The 24,328-nt window shown below is 36.8% G+C and overlaps 2 protein-coding genes across 7 annotated transcripts in view; one reads left to right on the top strand and one right to left on the bottom strand.

Moving 5' to 3' along the window:
- The window catches only part of SUPT16H (SPT16 homolog, facilitates chromatin remodeling subunit), a 29,010-nt gene extending 21,104 nt beyond the window's left edge, over positions 1-7,906 (top strand). Inside the window, exons 21-26 of the mRNA XM_012544446.3 lie at positions 219-294; positions 725-894; positions 3,745-3,874; positions 4,813-4,942; positions 5,660-5,737; positions 6,610-7,906. Coding sequence (XP_012399900.1) covers positions 219-294; positions 725-894; positions 3,745-3,874; positions 4,813-4,942; positions 5,660-5,737; positions 6,610-6,755 — 730 coding nt within the window. The 3' untranslated portion in view covers positions 6,756-7,906. The remainder of the gene's footprint in view (positions 1-218; positions 295-724; positions 895-3,744; positions 3,875-4,812; positions 4,943-5,659; positions 5,738-6,609) is intronic.
- The window catches only part of RPGRIP1 (RPGR interacting protein 1), a 31,949-nt gene continuing 15,221 nt past the window's right edge, over positions 7,601-24,328 (bottom strand). For 3 of the 6 annotated variants that reach the window (XM_031955005.1, XM_031955009.1, XM_031955010.1), the window contains 7 exons: positions 22,034-23,760; positions 18,710-18,815; positions 16,275-16,378; positions 14,136-14,328; positions 13,426-13,510; positions 9,654-9,781; positions 7,601-8,361 (listed from right to left, as the gene is read on the bottom strand). In XM_031955005.1, coding sequence (XP_031810865.1) covers positions 8,249-8,361; positions 9,654-9,781; positions 13,426-13,510; positions 14,136-14,328; positions 16,275-16,378; positions 18,710-18,815; positions 22,034-23,760 — 2,456 coding nt within the window. In that variant the 3' untranslated portion in view covers positions 7,601-8,248. The remainder of the gene's footprint in view (positions 8,362-9,653; positions 9,782-13,425; positions 13,511-14,135; positions 14,329-16,274; positions 16,379-18,709; positions 18,816-22,033; positions 23,761-24,328) is intronic. The other 3 variants (XM_031955007.1, XM_031955008.1, XM_031955006.1) reach the window with 3 other exon arrangements.

Below are 24,328 nucleotides of genomic sequence, written 5' to 3'. Positions count from 1 at the left end.
ATTTTACATGCAAAGATGAGGGAATGGAGAGGTGGACAGAACATAGATTAAAATGCATATTTGGCACTGGAAGGTAAGAATTCCCAGTATGCTGGAATTTGAATTTCAGAATTTGGAATGGGAAGGAAAAGTTATATATATTATTATGGTATTAACACTTTCTGACTTTGGTCTTCTAATCTTAGTCTGCACAGTGAATTTTTCTCACTTCTTTCCAGGTTTAATGGAGCTCCTTACAGAAGCACTTGTCTACTTCAGCCCACTAGTAGTGCACTGGTGAATGCTACAGAATGGGTGAGTATCTCTTTATTACTTAGGTTTTTGCATTCAAAAAGAAATAGTTTGAAGATGACTAGAAAGTGTTGAGAATTCGGTCTAAATTTTTTCACTCCAAACTTTTCTGTCAGCATTTTCAATTGATTTGTTATTATCAGTTCATTGTCCACAAGACATAGTTTCCACTTTACCTTAAAATTTTTTAGTATTTGTAACTTTGTTCCCAGAATGTTCACTTCCATGCTATAAATTCCATTCAATTTTTTCTACCTGTTGAAATTGTTTTGTAAGTCAGTTAACTTCATTTTTCTCAACTGTAAAATAAAAGATTCTCAGAATATTACAAGCTCACTCTTTAATACATTAAATAGTATTTTTCAAGGATGGGGAAATGCTGATGGGTTTCCAGATGTACTCAGGAGGTAATGGGTCATTTCTACTCCCCCAGCCACCTTTTGTGGTGACATTGGATGAAGTGGAGCTGATTCATTTTGAGCGGGTCCAATTTCATTTGAAGAATTTTGATATGGTAATAGTCTACAAAGACTACAGCAAGAAGGTGACAATGATCAATGCCATCCCTGTGGCTTCTCTTGACCCCATCAAGGAATGGTTGAAGTAAGTTGACCAACTAGAGATTTTTATTCCATTGAACTTGAAATTCTGGGACTATTGATGTCAAGAATTATACAACTGATAGATAAAAAAACTATTGATATGCTCAAGATCAGCTTGCCTTTGAGGTGAATTTATAGATCAGAACTTAAAGATTTGGGCCTTGCTAATGGGGCTGACCCCTTTGCAATGAATGTTTAGTCATAGTATTGTTCCTTTTGAGTCAACATCTACATGTATTTTTTTTTTAATACTATTTCATACAAAGATGTCTTCAAAGCATTTCCAATTCTTATTTTAAAATGTTATGAGCCTTACTAATTCTAGAGAGCAGATAAAAATTAGACATTTGTTCTGACAAGATTTCCACATTTTCAACTAGAGAAAAGCTTCTCTATAGTGGGACCACCTAAGCTAACAAAGGAAATTCATCCTTAAGAAGCATTAGAATAGTAATAGGAGTAGAATTTGCTTTTTAAATTATCTAAAGGAAGTGGTTATAATTTTGTCTTTGAGAAAGTTCTAAACCTAATAAATAAACATTAAGAATAATGTTCCATTGATGTTTTTTCTTGTATAACTTTCAGTTTCTCCAGAGATTACCTCCCTCACTATTATGAATAGTAGAATTCTCCCTTGTAATAAAATACAAAACAAATAAATACCTTATTTTGTACCTTTAGCCCACTATGTTTCAGTTTTAGAAGCAAGAGAGGCACTACCATTAGTCTTCCAAAATTGCATTAATCACAGAGTTCTGAAGACTTTTAGTAGTGCTTTCCTTTAATTTTGTGGTCATCATATAAATTGTTATCCTTACAGCATTCCAGTCTTTCCAAGTGTCTATGACTTCTTGTTATTCTTTTGGGGGGCACACAGTATTATATTTCCATATCACAATTTGTTTAGCCATTTACTCACTTCCAGTTCTTTGCCACTACCAATATACTTTTTTAAAGTGTTTATAAAAACATTTATTAATTTAATCATGTGTACACATACACCTGCATTAGTGTATGCATCAAATTTTTTACCTCATTGAGATCTGTGCATAATGGTCATATCAGTATGTCAAAAGATAAACATAGTTGGGGCTTTTGTAAGTATAATTTCAAATTATTTTTCAGGATTTTTGGACTACTTCATGATTCCAGCAATAGTGCATTATTATTGTGCCTCTCTTTTCATAGTCTCTTCAATATTTATTTTCCTTCATTCATTAACTTTGCAATGTAAGGTGAAACCTCAGTTAATTTTAATTTGGATTTCTTTTATTAGTAATTTGGCAATTTTTTTCATGGTTGTTAGATTGCTCTTATCCCTACCTAGGTAATGCTAATAATTCTCAGGCAATTTTTAAGTTAAAATCTTATTGCTACTATCCCTTTTATTTTCATTTCTTGTTTTGTTTTTTTTTCTTTCTGTATTCCTTCTCACCCCAGCTCTTATAATTGAATTACCTCCCCACTATAACTAGTTTTCATTGCAGTTTAGGAAAATAGAGAATAATAACCAAAGGAAAATGAATAGGCTTTCATTACTTACATACTACAGTTGGGAGAGAGTACAATAATAACCAAAGGAAAATGAATAGGCTTTCATTACTTATATACTACAGTTGGGACAGAGTACATTGGCTAGAATTATCATATGTAAAATACAGAAACCATTGAACAGGTCATCATTGAAGCCAGGTGCTATTAGACAAAGTACATTTTTCACATTATGTCCACGGAAAAAGAAAAGTGATAGGATTGAAAGATAGGGCTGGAAAGAGAAAGTTAAAATAAGATGAGTGCAGATTGATTAGGAAAAGAATCAGAAATAATATTAAAGAAGTCAATTCCCAAATAAATGGTCATTGATCATGAGCAAATAGTTTCTCAAATGAAAAATTTCAAATTATTAATAATCATATGAAAATGTTTTAATTACTAATAAAAAGAGAAATTCAAAACAAGCCTGAGATTTCACCTCATACCCAGCAAATAGACAAAGTTGAAAATGATCAATGTCGCAGTTAGTGTGGGAAGATAGACACACTGCTGTATTATTGTTGGAGCTATGGATCCAGTATAGTTTTGGAAAGCAGTTCGGAAGTAAATAAGTGACTGAAATGCTTGTGCCCTTTGATGCCTAGATTCTATTAATAGCCACATAGTAAGTAGATCATTGACAAGAAGAAAGGCTTCTGCTTATGCATCAAAGTATTGATAGTTGCACTTTTTGTAGCAGCAAAGAACTATAAAATTGATTTGGAAATAGGTAAACAAATTGTAGTACATGGATTTAATGGAATATTACCATGCTATAAGAAACAATATGGTAGGTACCGATATTCATGGAAAGACTTATCAATGCAACATGAAGTAAACAGAGCCAAGAAAACAGTATACACAATGACTGCAACAATTTAAATAGCAGAAAGTTCATAGATGTGGAATGTTGGATATGTTTTTAATTCTTTAATGTATTTAATGATATGGAAATAAAAGGTGTTAATAAAAATTCATTTTGGGGAAAAAATACAGACATATGAAAAAGTTTTTTGAAAAATCCTAGCAATTAGGTCCTTCTGACTCTAGAACTAAAGCTATTATTCACTATGCCATCTAGCTGCCCTAATCCTAGCAATTAGAAGAGAGCTTTAGAGTGAGAACTAGTTATCCTGGTTACATGAAGTTAAAATTTGTTGGTAAGGCATAATTAAATAGCCTTATACAAAAATGTTTTCTTATGTACTTAGGCAAATATTATATATTTAGTCATGTTAGTGACTAAAGTAGAGTGACTTTTTAATAATATTCAAGGACTTTATGCAGTACTGGTTTTGATGTTACATAATTCCCTTAGTTCCTGTGACCTGAAGTACACTGAAGGAGTACAGTCCCTCAATTGGACCAAAATCATGAAGACTATTGTGGATGACCCCGAGGGCTTCTTTGAACAAGGTGGCTGGTCTTTCTTGGAGCCTGAAGGTGAGGTATGTGAACTTAGGGTTTCAGGAACAGGTCAGTGGCTGATGTGTACAAGGTTGCCCAGTACCTTTTGGATGGATGGGGGAATGGAGATTGACATAAGAGCAAAAAGACCAGACCTACTTGAGAGGAGGAAGGAAGGAGAACAATGTCAAGTTTGGATCACTCTTCCCTAATCCACCTTACAGGTAAATCATAGGCCAAGTAAATAGTATACATTTGTATCGCTGATTTGCCTGATTTTATTATCACAAATACTATCTGCATTTTACATTTGAGGGAAACTGAGCCTTAAGGCTTATTAATGACTTATTCAAGGTATCACATAACACTGGGCATAGAGTCAAGTCCTTTGACTTCAAATCCATATTCTTGCTGTAGTACCATTATAATCACTGTTTTGTTTTTTCAAATCATAAGGATAGGAATATTCTGAATGAGATTTTTAGCTTTTAAAATAATCTCTTCAGAAAACATTAGACACTCATAAGAAGCTGTATTCTAAAAACCATGCTCCATCTCACTATCCACCCTCCTTTCTGGGAACAAAAATTTTTCATTTACCTGAAGGAAAAAAAAACTGATCTTTTCAGAAATAGAAAAAGGGGATATTTTTTCAATTTCCCAAGTATAGACAGGTCATTATGCCTGTTAACCTTTGATGGATGAATAGCAGATCTTGCAACCTCTTTTTTTTTTTTTTTTCCTTAATCTGAGATTCCTTATATTTTTGAGTCTATTAATCTATGAGGTTGCTCCAAACAACCATTTTATGGTAACTTTGGTTATCTTGGACAAGTGCCTTTATCTCTTGGCTTTATTTTTGCCTCAGTTTCCTTACACAAAATGGAACTAGAACTGTTTTGAAAGGATTCACTAAATTATTGGTGGACACTTAAAGATATGAAATGCCTTATCATAGCCTCTGCTATTCTTATATTAGGGGAGTGATGCTGAGGTAGGAGACTCAGAGTCTGAAATTGAAGATGAAACTTTTAATCCTTCGGAGGATGAATATGAAGAGGAGGAGGAAGATAGTGATGAAGATTATTCCTCAGAAGCAGAAGAATCAGGTATGTATTTTTAGTCATCGTTTGAAAAGCTAAGGCATTTCAGTCCAGTAATCTGATTCCCATCTACATTCCATCTTGGAGGTATGTATTCTGAAGCACTGTTTAACCACTCTGAGATTTAGGTCTCTAATCATTAAGTCACAAGGCCTCTGCAGATCCTTGTATAATTTTTTAAAACAGTTTGGTTATAGCTGATTTCATTACTCCATTCACTTATTTCCTTTTACATCCCATTTCTCCAGTTCTCAGCATACTCCCAAACCCATTATCTTATGCATTTACCCCACCTGAAACTAGTACTACTGCCTATCCTTGTAAAATCTACCCAGCCCACTAGTTTATTTCATCTTAACTCCATCTCTTTTTGTCACCAAGTTTGTTAAACTTACTTCATCCTAGTTTTAATCTCCCTTCTGTTTGTTCCTACTTTTCCCAGCCCAAATCTGGGTTGCATTCCTGAACCAGAGATGAAAATTTAGATTATTCAGGATTGAGAGGAAATGTCATAGTTGAAGGCAATCAGAAAAGCATATCAACAGTGTCAGGAGCAATCTAAAAATTTATTTTCCTTTGTCCTTTTGCCTAATATCTTGTCTTTTAATTTATACCATTCATTTTCTTCTGAGACAAATCAACAGATGCAACTTTATTACATGTAACTTCTTAGGGAAAAAGAAATCATCTAACCAGCTGATCTAAACTTATATTCTGTTCCAGATTATTCCAAGGAGTCACTGGGTAGTGAAGAGGAAAGTGGAAAAGACTGGGATGAACTGGAGGAAGAAGCAAGAAAAGGTGAGTTAAAGATGTTGGGAGCATAAACGTTGCTTATGTAACTTTGTAATTTTGGTGAAAAAATTTTCTGGTGTTCTAGTTCTGAGTGTAAGAGAAATATGTAGGTCTTATAGGCCTGGAGATAAGAACTTGGCTAGATTTTTTTTTTTTTAAAACAACTTTTTATTGACAGAACACATGCCAGGGTAATTCTAAATCCTTTTCTTATCCAAGCAAGTGTGTGACTTGGAATTTAAATATTCTGTGTCATTCCACATCTAAAATGAATCTTGAATGTTGTGAAGCACACCAGCAAGCTCAACTCAAGAACCAGACAACCTACCTTAGTCTTTTGTAAACTTTTCCTGTACAAAAACTCTCCCTGAAGCCAATTGAATTTATTAAGAAAAATTTCCCTAAAGTATGCTGTTAGGCACCAGAATTGTGTTTTGATGGGTCTTAATACTTATTTCACTTAATTCATGGTTTCTGAATTTGGAAAGTACTACATAAAGTCCTTTATATAAATTTACATTGCAAAATTCAATGCCCCAGCTTGAAGATAAAGTTAGGGCCTCTCCTCTACACACTGAAACAGCTCAGTCTGCAGGGAGCCCAGGGCTAGAGAGGGCAGGATTACAATAAGCCCCATGAGAGGCAATCCACTTGTTAACTGTTTCTGGGGTCAGGTGGGTGGTACAGTGGAGAGAGCACCAGCCCTGAAGGCAGGAGGACCCGAGTTCAAATGTGACCTCAAGACATTACCTAGCTGTGTGACTCTGGGCAAGTCAAAAAAGTGTCGTGGCAGCAGGTGGAGGGATAGGGTAGTTTTATTGGGAACCTGAGGCTCCCTGAGGCTCTGTATTAAGTTTATTGCCACCATTTCTTCTCAGCTGACCGTGAGAGCCGTTATGAGGAAGAGGAGGAACAAAGCCGGAGCATGAGCCGGAAAAGAAAGGGTTCTGTGCACAGCTCAGGCCGTAGTTCCAGCCGTGGCTCCAGAAACAGCTCTGCACCACCCAAGAAAAAGAGGAAGTAGATTTTTGAACTTTCATCCTTATAATCCTTTCTTCCTCCAGCCAACCCCTAAATATTTTACATGACATTAGAAACTATTTTTCCCTTCGTTTTCTTTTTGACTTTTTGCCATTTGTATTCATGGGTTTGGGGGCCATTTTGTATGGACCAATCTACTCAAGTGAATTCCAGGGCCCACCAGCCAACCACGACATATACCAATGGCCCCACACAGATGCCAAGGAAAGAGGTATTCTCAAAGGCGGCCAGAGGCATCAGCTATTAATATATAGTTTCCTTCCTCTGTCATCCTCTGCCAGGAAGACCTTGATTTCTGATACCACCCATCCATACATTACCCATTTCCAAGGGGTTTGGGTTCTGAGCCACGTGGATTCTGTGGCAGTTCAAAGGTATCGTTTTATAGAGTGGTATATAGGGCATTGTCTGCACCCTGGATTCTGACCAGTAGGTTCAATTTCTCCTCCTGTCCTACCTACCCTTTTGCTATAATCCTCTCCTCAGTTCTTGGAAGTATTGAGGACTATCAGCAGTTGCTAAAGGTTATTGTAATCCAATAACCTCCATATAGCAATCAGTGATTATCAATTCTCCCCACCTTCCAAGTGGGCCAAAGATGAGATAAGCAGTGCCTCACTGTCACACTTTTTCCCACAACATTCATGACAGGATAGAAAAAAGTTTTCTGTACTAACTTGTAACTCAAGAAGTAATTTTGTGCCTCACCTCCAATTCCTAATTGTATCCAGAGGAGTTGTAATTCTGGATAATGATATTCTAGAAAAAGTCCTCTTATCAGGAAAAGGAAAGGGGAAAGGGGAGAAGAAAAGACAACACAGCCACTGGTCACTGTTCTTCATTTTTACTTGTCTTGCATTGTCCTGTATTTATCACAGTTTCTGTTGAACAGTTGTGTTTTTTTTTTGTTGTTGTTGTTTTGTTTTGTTTTTAAGTATTTGGGAGGGGTTTTTGCTTGCCATCTTCCCTCCTAGTCCTCTGCACTCACCCATCCCAGAACAGATCATTCTGTGTCCTGTGACTTTAGGGGGGGAGAGAGAGGGTTTTTGTTTTTTTCTCCTTAGCAGTAGGACTTGATATTTTCAACTTTGGAAGAACTAAATGATGAATAAAATGTGTTTTTTTGTAAGTTCACTTCTTGTGACAGTTCTTGTGTACAGTTCCCAAAGTATCCTGAAAAGAGATAATGAGAAAATCTCATGTCTGCTTTCTTATCTATTGAAATGCCAAGATCTTGCACTGCAGGAGCCATATTTGAACAGATAGTAAATCATAAAGGTTGGTACCAGACAAAAAAGGTAACAATGAGTCTAGGCTTTCTCCATGATAGTGAGGGAGACACCAGATGTCACTAAGTGTATGGGGTATAAATCTGTGGAATAGCAAAGCACTTTGTAAGCAGATTTTTACAATGGTTCCCTCAAAATGACCCTGTGATATATTGTTTTAAATAAGAGGCCCCTTGTATCTGCTTTATCACAAATGCATATTTTCACCCATCTCCTTGAAAATGGCCTGAAGTGCATCAGTTGCTTGAAGGGACACTTTCAGTTTTCCAATGGAGCTGACTTTATCCTGAGGATTGATGACTATTGCAAGAGAGAAAATAGGAAAAGAGCAGTTAGATTTTTCTCTATCCTGTATTGGATATGCTAAGGACCAATAAGTATCATCAATTGCTATCGTATCTCAAGGGACAGGGGGGCTTGCAATTTCTTTAATGGTGTCAGGCAATTCCCAAGGAAAGTTCCCATTACCATCATTTTTTTGCACCTTATACTGTTCAAACTAGGGTGGTAGCAAGAGGTTGTTTACTACATAACAACCTGAATATTTGTGAGGCAAGACCATGTCCTGGCTTGAAGCCCAGGCTTCACTTAGTTATGCTGCCTTCTTAATTTGAAGGATGAATGAAATTCATAGTGTTTTTTAAAGACATGCTATTCTATGTTAACTCATTTAATTTTAAGTGTGTGTGATATATATTTATCCTCATTTTACAGAGGAGAAAATTCAGACTTAAAAGGTGACTAAGAAACTTGACCCTGGTTCATGTAACTGCTAAGTGTGAGACTTGGGATTCAAACCCAGGTCTCTTGACTCCAAAGTCCACTCCTCCTTTTATTCTATGAATCCTTGAAATACTCTGACAAAGCCAGTTAAGATCTTGGCTGTCTTGTAAGGAAGCCATGATTCTTTTGGGGCCTATTTTTCTGAAATAGATTTTTTTATTCACTTTTAAATCAATGTTGAAGGTTAATATAATATGCCCATCAGAATTTTTCAGTGTGTACCCAAATCCAGTGAAAATCCTGGGGTTTTTTTTATTTGTTTTTGGTTTTTTATGAAAGGTTTGATTTTCAATGTTCAGGGTTTTGATTTTTGGCATTTGGGGTTAAGTGACTTCAGTGGTACATAGCTAGCAAGTGTTTTTAAAAGTCTCTGAGGCTGGATTGGATTTGAGACTCTAGAGCTAGTGCTTTATCCACTGTACCACCTAGCTTCCCCTAATTTGGATTTCTAAAAATTCCAATTAATGAGTAAAAAAATGTACAACAGGGGCAGCTAGGTGGTGCAGTGGACAGAGCACCAGCCCTTTAGTCAAGAGGACCCAAGTTCAGATCTGCCCTCAGACACTTAACACTTCCTAGTTGTGTGACCCTGGGCAAGTCACTTAACCCCAACTGCCTCAGCAAAAAAATATATAAGAATGTTCTCATGTTGTTATTAAATGCTTCATCCTGGATTATATAGGGTTAATAATTAAAGATTCTAAGTTGAGTAACATGCCACTAATTTTGCAATTATAATTATGAAGACAAAAAAATAACATTGTGTGGTCATTAATGAGATGCTTTGGAAGTTAGTTTAGTTTACTCACTGTCTATCTCTTGTTCTAAAATGTCTCTTCCTGTATCCAGAATCTGCCACAGTTCCAAATAGGCATAGCCTACTTCTTGACATTCGTTCTTTTGCTCTTCAGGATCACTCACCACTATAAATTTCAATCTAACAAACAAAAATATTTCCATTTGACAACATTTTTTGTAATCTTATCTGCTTATATACCTTTTTTTTTTTTTTTTTTTGACACAGTGACCTCCTCTTCAGGGACAATTAAAAATAAGGACAAGTGGAATTGTTTTTAAAATTTTGTAATAGCGGTATTTCAGGGTGAGAAAAACCCACAAAATATCTTGAGGGCAAGTTCAAAAAAGAGCAAAAAATGGACCAGAATCAGGATCAGACTCTTCGCTCTGAAAAGAGACCTTGGAAATCATTTTACAAAATAATAAATTGCCCAGAGATACTAAATGATTTTACTCAATGACAAAGCCAAGCTCAAACCCAAATACCTATATAGTACATCACAACAAAAAATGGAAGGACTGGAGAAAGATTTTTTTAGTAACTCATATTTACATAGCACTCTACACCATTTCTACTAACTCTGGAAATAATGTAACTTTCTTCAGAACGAACCCAAGAACAATAAGATATTCAAACTGAGCAGGGTAGAGGCAACAGGATAAAGAAACACAAGTATAATAAAGCATACACAGTTGCAGATAATATAGCTAGGTAAATACAACTATGTATTTGAGCTCCACTGGGTTCCAGACACTGATAAAGAGTTATCTATGTAGGTTAATTACAATTACAGGTTTTAAAAAATTACCTTGTAGGTTAAGGAGGAAAAAAATTAAGATTAGTCCATTCAGCTAAATTTGCTGCTTAATCCTTTTTCTTTTTTTTTTTTTTTTTTTTTTTTTTTTTTTTTTTTTTTTTTTTTTGGTTGGGGAGTGAAGTGGGGTTTAACAGTACCACCAGCCTCTAAAGTGGGGCATAGCCCTAGTCATTTGAAGCTCAAGGTTTCTTGCCTTTGGTTTCAAATGGCTGTGGCTGGTACTTTCATATTAAGGAGTAGCCTAGAGACCAAAACGTCCCATAGCAATAGTGGTTGAAGCAAGAAACAGAAAGGTTACTGATACTGTAAAATAAGAGACATGCTTAGCAGATCTGTGATTATTATAGATATGGATGTTAGCCCTAATGATGAGAAGAGAAAACAACCCAGAAATAAAAATATCTAGTTATCGTTCTAAGGTGACTCTTAAGGCAATCGATCCAATGTGCTGATGGTTTTCTCCAGCCATTTGAACATTGCTCATGTCCTGTTCATTATCCTTTTCTATCACAATGTGAACCACTTCCTTTTCCAATCACACTTTATTAGATAAGCTCTTTTAAGATGGTTCTTGCTCATAAGCTGTTGGCATTGGTAATATTCTGTAGCCAACTTTGGCCCAATCATACTTTGCTTCATTTCTTCTTGAAGAGAAGCTAGGTTCCCTGTGAAATTACGATCCTATTTGCAAGATGGCATTGTGCTTATGGCATCAAGCTCTAAATTATGACGAAGTCAACGATGCTTTAAATTTGCAATTTTTATTCAGAGTGCAAACTTTTCTAAATTAAAGTCTTTCCCAAGTCTCAGTTTGTTTGAAGCAATGATCATTCAATGAAAAAAACTAGGTAAGGGGGGGGGGGAAATGAATATATATGTGTATGTGTGTGTATATGCATATATTTTTTGTTATTGTTGAGGCAGTTAGGTTTAAGTGACCTGCCCAAGGTCACACAGCTAGGAAGTGTTAAGGGTCTGAGGCCAGTTTTGAACTCGGGTCCTCCTGACTTCAGGACTGGTGCTTTATGCACTGTGCCACCTAGCTGTCCCAAAAATATCAGTCTGGGAGGGGAAGACCCTCAAAGTTTTGGCCAGAACTGCCTAGTATACATATCAGTGACATTCCTGATAATTCAGTTAAATTCTTCAAACATTCATTTAACTTAATGTGTACTAGGGTCCTGTGTTAGATGCTGGTGGTGCAAACAGTAATTGCTTGTTGGTTAACTACAAATAATTTTTTTTTTAAGTTAACATTTTCCTGGAGCATATAACACAGGATCTTAGAACTAGATCTGGAAAGAAATTCTAGAGTTCATCTAGTCACCCTATTTTGTCCAAGGTGGAATAGGTTGTACCAGGGGTGGAATTTAAACTTGAGGTCCTCTGAGAGCTAGTAGCCTAAATTACATGTCAGTATGAAGTATAAAAACAGTAAATATTAAGAATTTTCAAGAATTCTATGATTCATAACTATTTAACATCACTAGAATAATATTGATATTATGATGAAGAGATTGTGCTCAACATTTTGATAATCTTTTTGGACAGAGCAACCCACTGAGCCAAGTCTTTAATCCACAGTGACTCCCAAGATTTCCTTCCTCATTCCTCATTCCCCATTATTAAAAAAATTTATCTTTTGTCTCAAGGAGCAGTTTAGGATTGTTGAAAGCACTGCAGAGTTTCCCAAATGCAAAATGGCACATTCTTCAAGGAACTGGGATTTTTTGTTTACCTTTAATAACTAACCCAAGATATATACACGCATAGAATAATTCAATGAGCAGATTTTAAAGGAACATCATAGTCTGGATAGTAGGCATGCTTTGTCATTTGTTTTCTTCCTATATAGAATGTTACATTGATCTCTTTTGAGGTACAGGAACATCATTAAGAAGGCCCTTGATTAACACTATTACAAACAAGTGTATCTGGAGAACCTCACCACTTACAAGGAATCCATTTTCTGATAGGAGCAAACATCTTTTACAAGCATCTTAGATTTCTCCCTATTTTACATAACTGTTGACACTGATAATAGGTGTTCTATTCTCAAGCATTAAAAAGTACCTATATCATTACTGTTAAAATAACATGTGTGGAAGCTTGACTTTTTAGGAGAGTGCATTTGTGATCATCTTTTGCACTTTGCACTGAATCTATTTTTATAAAATAGGAGAATCTTGCATTGCTCACACCTTTTAAGCAATTGTATAACAATAAAGATGTGTGTTCTCTTGCATAAAATCATTTATTCCATTCTCATATCTTCATCTACAAATATAGAGATCATTCTCAATGTGTGAGATGATAAAAGATTATGATAGCTTCCTCTCCATCATACCTTTTTGGGGGAGCAATATCAAATCTCATTTTTTCCAATTGCCTGCAGGAGCTGCTCTACCTAAATTTATCCCAATGGAAAAATTTCATATGTATGACCTATGAATATCCCTCATATTAGATTTTACCTCTTTTTAAAAATTTTTGGTTTGGGGAGCTGTTATCAAGTTTATAAATACTTTTTTAAAAAAATTTAAACCTACAAAGAAAAAATGTGAATAGGAATTCATAGTAAAAAACAGAGATCCAATATTTGTGGGCTATCATTATTACGTTGGGCAGCTCAAACTGCCTTAGAATATAAATGTTCTCTTGCCTGGCTTGCACAACACTTTGTCAAGTATTCAAATACTAAACTGTCAACAAAAATTAATACTACCAATGATTAGGGTACATATGAAGATGTGAACTATACTATTTGGCTAAGCTTAGATTGACCAAGTTGCCACAAAGAATTTAGATTTAATTTCTTGGTCATTCAGATTTCAGAGAATGTGTAAATCAAAAGAAAATAAATGAACTTGAAAAGGAACACCCATCTAAGAGACACATAGGCCTTAGGCCAGAAAACCCATTACAGCATAGCTCCATTCCTCAAGAATAGTTAGGAGACACTTACTGCCTCTGCTCAGGATTTTTTTCTTGCAACATAGAAAAAAGAAACTTCCTTCGGTCTCTGTGTTCCACTGGATTCAGGTCTATCACTGTAAACAAAAGAGAGAAACAAATGATCTATTATTTTGGTCACAATATCCAGATACATATTTATCTAGCATATTGAGATTTACAAAAAAATTTCCCCATGATCACCCTTGTAAATTAGAGAGTTGCCAGCACTATCATTCCTATTTTACAGAAAAAGAAACTGCAATCAATTATCTTGCCCACAGTCTTACAGCTCCTAAGTGCTGGAGGTGGAATTAGAACCCATTTTTGGTTCTTTCTACTATATCATCTTCCTTGTCATGAAACAAAATGCCAAAAACCTAAAAACCTCTCCTCTCCCAAACTGTCCAAGTAAAGTTCTGGGACATTAAGAAATCCTAGGCAGACTTAGTAGAAGCCATGTGGTCTGGTGAATGTGAGATTTGCTCCTATCACATAAACCTAGTCTAGGGCACTTCTAGGAGACATTCAGTAGTCATGGTAATCTAATAATCTAGATCCTTTCACAGATAATTCTCTACAAGTTTAAGAACCTACAAAGGACTTCACGTTGGATAAGGTTCAAAGTCTGACCTTTTTGTCACTTTCCCCCCCCCCCATTGAATCCACAGGTCCCCCTGACAAACAGAATCTGCTTGAATAGCAGGAAAAGTTGGATTTTACCTTTGTTGAAATGAAAGTGGATATCTTCCCCTGCCCTGGGTTTCCGAAGGGATACAGGTGTCTCTGTCTCTGACAAGGGCAGATCATGAAATTTGTACTCCACATACACCTGCTGGATGCTCTCATCAGACATCACTTCAGCCTCAGGGTCAAAAGCCAGGGACACAATTTCAATGCAAATCTTGTCTGAATTCTAAAAAGGGGGGGGGAAAAAAACTTTTTCTGCTTTCTTCAGCACTCTAGGTATTCTCTATAATTTGTTAATAAGCTCTAATACTCCTCTGAGCCCTGTGGCTCACAAATAGCAAAACTATGGTTTGAGAAGTGGTATATAAATATAAAATCTGTATATAAAACCTAGAATTTGTATGTTCTATAGTCCAGCAAATAGCTTCCCTCACACCAAGCATTTTCTTGTTCTGTTTACATTCTGGTCAAGTAGATTTTAAAAATATTTTTCTATTTAATAATTCTTTTATCATTATACTTTGGCTACAATACCAAGTCATTTATGGTAAAATATGCTTCAGCCTACTTACACTTAGCATTCATCTTTTTTTTTTTCTAGCCATCAGATGACTCAGTTTTGATTTTTCTGAGATCATGGTATTTTGTTACTAAAAATATGATCAGGAATTAGCTTATAATCATTGAAAGTACCATGCCATTTTTCTAAATGGGGAATACACTTTTCTCCTATTATAAGCAGAGTCAGCTCAGTAGCTGTCCAAGACAAGATATACACACCTAGAACTAATCGACTAACTTCCTTGGTCAAAGTCATTCAACTGGAGATGTCACCCATGCAGGCAATATGCATTTATTTATCCATTTAATTCTTCCAGTCTACACTGTTAGTCCTATCTCTTGAATTATATTAGAACATTAATGTGTGTGTAGAACATTAATGGGGTTTTGTAAAATAATACAATTGGTATATCAGCATCTGCATATAGAATTTAGAGAAAAATGCAACGATAAATCATCTCCCTCTTCTATTTAGAATCTGCATGGAACATCCTCTGACATTCTCAGCAGGTATATGTCTCTAAATTACAATTTGTAAATGATAGCTATTTTTGTATTTGCTCAGTTTTTTTCAGTCATGTCTGACACTCTATGAGCCCATATGCGGTTTTCTTGGCAAAGAAAATGGAGTGATTTATCATTTCCTTCTCCAGATCATTTTGTAGGGTGAGGAAACTGAGGCAAAGTTAAGTGTCTGAAGCTGGATTTGAACTCAGCAAGATGCAGGCCCTGCACCACTTTGCTACTCAGGTAATGATACCTCCTTTCTAAACCCTTATCAAAGCCCTTGAAGTCTACAGAGGGGGCTCTATAAATTGGAGATCCTGTGACTTTATAATTTTTAGGGTAAGAACTAGACCACGGGGCACTAGGAGATGCAGTGGATAGAGCACCAGCCCTGAAGTCAGGAGGACCTGAGTTCAAATTTGACCTCAGAGACACAACACTTCCCTGGGGCAAGTCACTTAACCCCAAATTGCCTCAGCAAAAAAAAAAAACAAAAAACCTAGACCGCCTGTGATTGCATTGTTATAAAGCCAGAGTCCTCAAACTACGGCGAAGGCCAGATTCAGCAGTTGAGGACGTTTATCCCCCTCACCCAGGGCTATGAAGTTTCTTTAGTTAAAGGCCCACAAAAAAAAGTTTTTGTTTTTACTATAATCCGGCCCTCCAACAGTCTGAGGGACAGTGAACTGGCCCCCTATTTAAAAAGTTTGAAGACCCCTGTTATAAGGAAATCCTGCTTGGGAAAACTTCCTCTACCAACACAGGGTGCAGCTGGATAGTGCAGTTGGATGGCGCAGTGGATAGAGCCCAGGCCCTGGCATCAAGACCACCTTTACCAACACAGGTCAATACCTTGTCAGCAAAGAATCTTTGAGAAGTGAATGGACTTGCCCAGTGTCACTCAATTGTCAGGTTACATGTGAGGAGGAATTTGAGCCTCAGTCTTTCTAGCTCTCTATACACTGCCCCACACTGTGTCTGATTTTCAGTTGGCCAGTTAACAATAGAGTTGGCACCTGTTTTTCATTCCTTTACTTAAATAACACTCTTCTCAAAGTTTATAATCTTGTCTCACCCTCATTGGTCACCTCCAGATTGACTTACTGTTTTAGGCCCCTTCTGAGACAGGGGTGTCACTATGACGTCATCACTGTCTGCTGTCTGTGTTTCGCTGACTTCATCAGCTTGTTCAGAAAGTCGATTAGTTGCTGTAGAAAAGGTTGGAGTTATATTTATATCTCTGGGCCAGATAATCTACCCTTCCCAACAAGAAATCCAGTACATAACTTCTCCAGCCCATTATTTGGCTTTAGGTCACAAGGTTAAGGTATCCAGAAATGGGCTGGTTTTTGCAGAGGTGTAAAAAGCCTCTTTTCACAAAATTTCACTTATTCTGAAATTTTTCTATCACAGGCATATTCTAAAACAGGAAGGAAAAAATCCTATATCCTATAGGATCCTATAGGAATCCTATAAGAGTTCCTGATAATACAAAGATAAGAGGCCTGAAAACAAGTTCATGCACTGTAACACTTTTTAAAATAAATGAATGTATTTTTCATGCCAGGAGAGTATTCTGTGTCATATAGGCATTTGTGTTAAGAAAAACCAAGTTGTATTTGATGCAGTGAATCCTGCAGTCAGTAGTCACAACCAGGGATAATAACATCTTTCTAAGATTTTTAAAATGCCTCCCAGACTTATCCTGTAGCATCAGAACTTCCAGATATAGGAGAGGCTTGAATAAAATAGGTTCCCATCTTAATATAGCATATGACAATATAAAGCACATGTGAGTTTAAACAAGACACATTTCCTTTCTTCAATGGCATCTTCCACAATAATCATTAGAACTTTATTAATTAGGAATAGCTGTTATGTGTTAAATAGAAATTGCTTCTTTTCTTAAAAAGCACTTTATATCATGCCTGTAATGCCTGACAATAATAATGATAATATAAGGATCATAGAATCAAAGGGACCATTAAAGATCATCTCATTCAATTTGCCTCATTTTACAGACGAGGACACTGAGATCCAGGATCAATTAAAGAGACTTGTCCAATGCATTTCAGGCAAGAAATATCTCAAAAGAATTGAAATCTGAAACAAAGTTCTCTAACTCTAGAGCTAATACTTCTTTCCAATGTGTGAAGACTCCTCCTCCCTCAACTAGTCTAATCACATTTCTAAAGTGCTTTTTTAACATTTACAAAGCCCCTAATAGAATACTTTCTGAAGTAGCAAAAGTATTTTTAACCCATTTTCCTGCTCAGAAAACAAAGATTAGGTGACTTGTTCATGCTATAACTGGGATTATCAGCATCTTGAGGAGAAAGATTGTTTCACTTTGTCCTTGGATTTTTATTACCTAGTATTGTTTGTTGACCGGAGTCTTAAGACTAGCACTTCTTCCAGGACCAATCTGCTACAGATTTTTGGCTTGCGCCCAGTATGTCTGGCATGCCGACACAAAGTGCCATTCTTGATATATGAGACCCAAGAGAAAAAAGTTTTACTGTTAAGAATATAAAGGTAAAAATAATTCAGCTTTGATTTGCTTCATTCAACAAATAAGTCAAGTATCTACATGCAAGATAATCTGCTAAGCATTTCAGATATAAAACCAAAGTGAAACGATCCTTATATACAACAAGGAGCTTCTATTCCTTTACCTTATATAGAAAAAGAAAAAGTCTTCCTTTCTACATTCTTTTGTAAATTAAATAATTGGTTCCTGATCTTAGAATTTATCTCTACTTAATCACATTCTCTGTGAATAGAAAAGCCAGTGGAAACGGAACAGATTGGAAATGTGGAAAAGGGATGAAAAACCATGTAGATAAATGCAGTCTATTGGTTAACTCTACATATCTTAAAGAGTAGTTCATTTGGTATTTATATGCTAATTGCCAAGGGCATAGATAAAAAATGCTTAAGATCCAAGATTATTCCTGAAACAATTTCCTACACTAAGTTCTCACTATTGGAAAGAAGAGCAGGATCATGGTTCAGAGGAGCTTCTCTTTCTTACAAGAAAGAAAAGAAAAAATTCTATCCTTAAGTTATATGCCTTATCCAGTCCTACGATTCTCTTGTGAAGGCTTTACCATGTTTGTAGTTAAATAAGGTATAAACCTGAGTCTCAAGGTTTTACTGAATGTTCTCTAAGGTTCCTTTCAGCTTTAAATCCTATGATCCTCCAATGAAGATAAAATTTTTCTGTAATTAGCTAGAAAATACATAGTATTACACACAGGATCTAAACACACTTTTCTCCCTCTGCTCCTACCAATTCAATAGGTTCATGGGGGCTTTAGGGACGACTAACATTAGCATAATGTTTAATTAGGGTCCTATAACTAAACAGGTGATTAGCCTGGTTGTTGGTTACCAACTTCATCAGATCAGTACCACAGCATGAGATTTAGGACTTTTATCCTTTTAGTAAAAATGGAGGCTTTAGAAGTATAGGAGTAAGTAACGAGGTTTCATGGATTAAAGATCAAGTGGTAAAATTAGATTGTAAAAGACAATACCAGTGTCAGGAGATGAAAACACTTGCTGCTTGACTTCTGGGTAACATTCTTCTGGCTCTTTTGTTGCCTCATCAATAGCACCTGATAATTTGTCCTCGTTCATCTGCTTCAGAAAAAGACAGCCATCACTGTACAGTTAGCAGTGGTTTCAGTGACCAGCAGGTCTCTATAAATAATACTAGCTAAGCAGTAGGTGCTCAATAATGCAGGAGCTGAAGCAGGGGGATGGTTCCATATCAGGTTACTATATTTTAAGGCATAATGTTTGATCTCTGTGTTAATTATGTGATTGAGTTGGATAATGTGCTCATGGCTAAGATCCATATAGGAAAATTTAACATGTTTTAATATAATTTAATATTTAATGGCTATAATGCTTCCTTATTAAACAATGTCACTGAACTTATCCTGGATCCAACACAAAGATGCCAGAATCCTTGCCCTCAAGGCTTATTTTCATCCTACTAGTCCTTTCTTCATAACTTAGAAATAACTTCCGAAGCTACCTTCACACATTCTTAAGACCTCATCCCCTGGACCCTACTCCAAGTGGACATGTGAGCTCCTCTTCAATTTCTTCTTCCTCTGAACCACAATGTTATTTCCCCCTACTTTTCAACCAAGTAGCATTACGGATTCTCTTGTATGTCAGATTCTGTGCTAAACACTAGATTCACAAAGGATCCTTCAGAACTCTCCCATAGCACAGTTCTCTATTGAGTTTGGAGTCCTTTTTTTTTTCTCTCCAAAACTTCCCTTCCCTATTCCTCAATCCCACCTAATTTTACTTTCCCTCGTAGCCACCCCAGCCACTCTTACACATACATCTTTTTTGTCCTTTGCCCTATATATTCAAATATTTGTGCTCAGATCTGTGTATAGTTCTAGTAGGAAACTTTTTCTTTTTCCTGGAAAATGATTCTGTAAAGGGTGAGGAGGCTCACCACGTATGTGTTCTGTCTCTAGCCACCTACTAAAGGGCATACTTGACCAGAACTTCTTGGGGGGTTGTCCCTTGATCCTTATGATGGGAGATAGATCCCCTTGATCCTTATGATTATGGGAGATAGATGGTGAAAGGGAGCACACATACAAAATGACAGGCCTGAAGCTATCACAGCTACTATTGGAGAGAGAGAAGGAAGAGAAAGTAATTCCCTCTTTTCTTCCTCCCCACTCTCAATGAGAAGTCCAAGTAAAGCTCTTTAGAAAAATTAAGAGGCAGTGTAATTTGCCTTGGCTTAATCACCAATCTTTGTTGCCACATACCCATTACAAGAACCAAGAGATGAACCAGAAGCACTTAAGTTCTTTAACAAGGGTCTAAGGTCCATATGATACCAGAGATGGCTCAGGCATATGCTCAGTCCCATTTCCCCCATTACATATAAAAGTATAGACTGCTTTTTTTTAAATGCCTACTTGTTACATGGCCATTATAGCTTGTCTCTCTCCCTTAGTTCTGAGAATATGTTTTTTGGGGACACTTCTCTCAAATTTTGCCTGAGATCTTGCCCTCCTTTTAGTTCTCACTAATCTATTTCCATTTAAGGAGTTAAGACTAGGATTTTACTTTCTATTCATCTTTTCTTTCATATTTTATTCTTAAGCTTTCAAACCTGAAGTTTCATTTTTCTAATTTAAAAGTTTTTTATATTTCCTTTAGGTTAGATTTAGCAATGGAAGCCATCAAATTCTTTTCAGAGGGTTTAGAAAATGTCTAATATCTAATTTTAATGTCTAAAAAACATTTTCAAATTAATTTTAAATGTTATTTCTCTATACCAGGGGAGCCAAGAAACAAAGGAGTTGACTGTTCCCTGTAGCGAAAAGCTAGAGAGCTGTGCTGAACTGATTTCCTCCTAGATAGTTCCTCTTTCTTGGACTTTCATGCTCTTTTGTTTTCCAACTATCTACCTAGCAGAGTAATTACTTCCCTTTGCTGGACCCTCATCAATGAACCACCCCACTGTTCCAATGTACTACATAATTCAGTCTATTCTGAATCTTCCTCTCTTTCTCTCTGTTCAGTTTCCAAGAGTTCAATTATCTCTATCCAGATGATTACTATAAATCTACTATAATCTGGCCCTCATTTCCCCCCTGAACTCCAGTGCAAATCATCAATCTCTGTGTACTATACACATCTCAAACTCAACATATCCAAAATGGAATTATGTTTCTCCTCAAACCTACCTAACTTTTTATTTCTGTCAAAGTCATCATCTTTGTAGGCATACAAGTTTCCCATGCCCTCATTGACATCTTTTACTATTTGCCTCTCCATCACCACCACCCATATCCAATCAATTGCTTCGTCTTGACAATTCTGTCTCCTCAACATCTCCTATATCAGTCTGATGCCTTCAAAACTTACCTTAACACTGTACTATTCGAAACTCATCACCTCCAGCATACTATTGCAGCAGTCTTTTCCTAATTGATTACCCTCCTCCAGAACATATTTCCTATATATGTTAACTGCCAAAAAGCTATTTCTGAAAAACAGCCATTTTCCTGAGTTCATTTTAAATGAATGACTCTTAGGCATATCTCCCCTTCCTCACCCTCTGTCTTGAAGTATTCCTGGTGGTCTTCAGAACTTACTTCAAGTGCCACGTCTTACAGAAGTCTGTTCTTATCTCCTAGTTTTCTTCTCTTTGGTTATTTTATATACATCTTACATTTAAATGTCTATATCACACATTTCTCCTCTCCACCAATAGATAGTGATATCCTCAAGGTCAAGAGCTATTTTGGTTTTGGTTTTGTATCTATTTCCATATATATATATATATATATATATATATATAACAAAAATGGCCTCCTTTCCTTGTTATTGGACTAGTTTTGGAAATTCTAATGAAGGCAATAAGAAATTAAAAATATCAACATAGGCAAAGAAAAGATAAAGCAATCTCTTATATGCTAATTACATGATGATTTACTTAGGAAATTAGCAAAGAAATTCAGATAATAGTTTCAATAAACTAGCACGCAAAATAAATCCATATAATCAATAGCATTTCTGTGTTCTAATAACAAAATACAAGAGTAAATAATAGGAAGTTCTATTCCAAGTAATTACAAAATGCATAAAATATCTGGCAATCTTTGTAGCTCAACACCTAGCACAGTGTCTGGCACAGAGCAGGTTTTTTACCAGTGTTTACTGAATTGATGGTACTGATGCAGTATTTTCAGTAACAATTCAACAACTATGTATTAAGCACCTATTATATCCAAAACAGTATTCTTTCACCCCCAGTCCTCATAATATTTTCTCCATCATTCCCTCCTAGAACAGCTTAAAGGGCTCCCTACCTGGTGAAATAAAATGTTTTCTTCTTCAGTTGGAATCTTTATAAGTTTCTCATTATAATTTTCTATAGGTTCGGGTGCTTTATTATAATCTTCTACCAGTAGGGGCATCTCCTTGTCATTTTCTATAGAGTCTTTTTCCTCATCACGGTTTTCTATAGGAAGCTTGGCCTCATCAGAGTTTTCTATGGACAGGTTGTCATCCTCGAAGTTTTCTAGACGCAGCTTGGCCTCGCCGCAATTTTCTATAGATTGTTCTTCCTCGTCACAATTTTCTAGAGACAGCTTGGCCTTGTCACTATTTTCTAGAGACTGTTTTTCCTCGTCACAAATTTCTATAGATTGTTCTTCCTCGTCGCAATTTTCTAGAGACAGCTTGGCCTCTTCCCCATTTTCTGTAGCCTTGTCGCAATTTTCTAGAGACAGCTTGGCCTCTTCCCCATTTTCTGTAGCCTTGTCGCAATTTTCTAGAGACAGCTTGGCCTCGTCACAATTTTCTATAAACTGTTCAACTTCGTCACAATTTTCTAGAGAGAGTTTGGCCTTGTCACAATTTTCTAGAGACTTGTTCTCCTCGTCGCAGTTTTCTATGGCCAACTTTGCCTCATCATAATCTTCTAAAGACAGCTTGGCCTCCTCGCAATTTGCTAGAGACTGTTCTTCCTCGTCACAATTTTCTAGAGACAGCTTAGCCTCCTTGCAATTTTCTACACGCTCTTTTTCCTCGTTGTAGTTCTCTATAGCCAGCTTTGCCTCATCGTAATCTTCTAAAGACAGCTTGGTCTCCTCGCAGTTTTCTATAGATGGCTTGAACTCGTGGCAAACTTCTATGGACTGTTTTTCTTTGTTGCAGTTTCCTATTGGCGGCTTTGCCTCATCACAGTTTCCTATTGGCGACTTTGCCTCATCACAGTTTGGCGACTTTGCCTCATCGTAGTTTCCTATTGGCGACTTTTCCTCATCGCAGTTTCCTATTGGCGGCTTTGCCTCATCGCAGTTTCCTATTGGCGGCTTTGCCTCATCGTAGTTTCCTATTGGCGGCTTTGCCTCATCGCAGTTTCCTATTGGCGGCTTTGCCTCATCGTAGTTTCCTATTGGCGGCTTTGCCTCATCGCAGTTTCCTATTGGCGGCTTTGCCTCATCGCAGTTTCCTATTGGCGGCTTTGCCTCCTCATAATCTTCTATAGACATCTTGGCCTCGTCAGCGTTTTCTTTGGACATCTTGATTTCCCTTTTTTCTAAGGATGGGTTTATGTGGTATTTTTCTATAGGTAAATTTTCCTCATAATCTTCTACGCGAAGGTTCGCCTCATTGTAAATTTCTACAGACAAGTCGGCCTCATTGTAATCTTCTACAGAAAGGTTTGCCTCGTATGTTTCTGTCGGTCGGGGTGGTGTCTCACAATTTTCTTTGAAAAGGGGTGCCTCATACTTTTCCACAGAGAGGGGTGCTTCGTGTTCACGTTCTAGACGCAAATCTGCCTCGTTTTCTCCAGAAGGGAGTGCTTCATTGTAATCTTCTACTCGCAGGTTTGCCTCGTGTTTTTCTACAAATAAAGGTGCTTCCTTGTGATTTTCCACAGACAGGGGTGCCTTCTTGTCCTTTTCAACAGACTGGGTGGTTTCTGGCTTTTCTGAACCCTCTGGAGATAGGTATTGGGACTCCCACTCCAATTTCACTTCAATGGACCCATTGGGTTTCCCCATAGGGTCACTGAGGTTGAAGTTACCTGCAACACACAGGTAATGAATAGATATCAAAGTCTGGATGATTCAACATTATGGCCTTTCCCCTTCAGGTGTGAATTAATCTAGGTTTTATTGGTGATGAAATGAAGTTCCACCACATAATATATAATGATGGCTAGTATTACTCAGAAATTACATAACACATGTTACTGAATTTATTAGGGGAGTCAAACTATTCAGTATTCCAGGTGGGAAAAGAGGTAGGGGAATGTAGTAGCTTGCCTTCTAGGAGCCCCACTGAAGGAAACTTTGGTTCAGGTAGTTGGTGGTGCTGATAATTAACCAGATCATGCAGAAGTTGTAAGGGACCTTAGAGCTAATCCCTAACTCCATTTTCTGGCGAGAAAATAAAAAGGCTTTTTAAAGTAAGGTATTTGTCAAGGTCACATTAGCAGAGCTAGAATATGAATGAATGCCTCCAAAAATAGCTAAGCCAAATTTGTGGGGCATCAATGCTTCCTAATCTCACCCTCCTTATCTTTACTCCCCCCACCATACCTCCTACCCTCTCTCTCACACACCCTCACACACATACCTTTTTCCCTCTGT

Source organism: Sarcophilus harrisii, chromosome 2 (genome assembly GCF_902635505.1).
Source record: "Sarcophilus harrisii chromosome 2, mSarHar1.11, whole genome shotgun sequence".
NCBI lineage: Eukaryota > Metazoa > Chordata > Mammalia > Dasyuromorphia > Dasyuridae > Sarcophilus > Sarcophilus harrisii.
The sequence above is the reverse complement of the archived record's forward strand: the minus strand, read 5'-3'. Positions and strand labels throughout refer to the sequence as shown.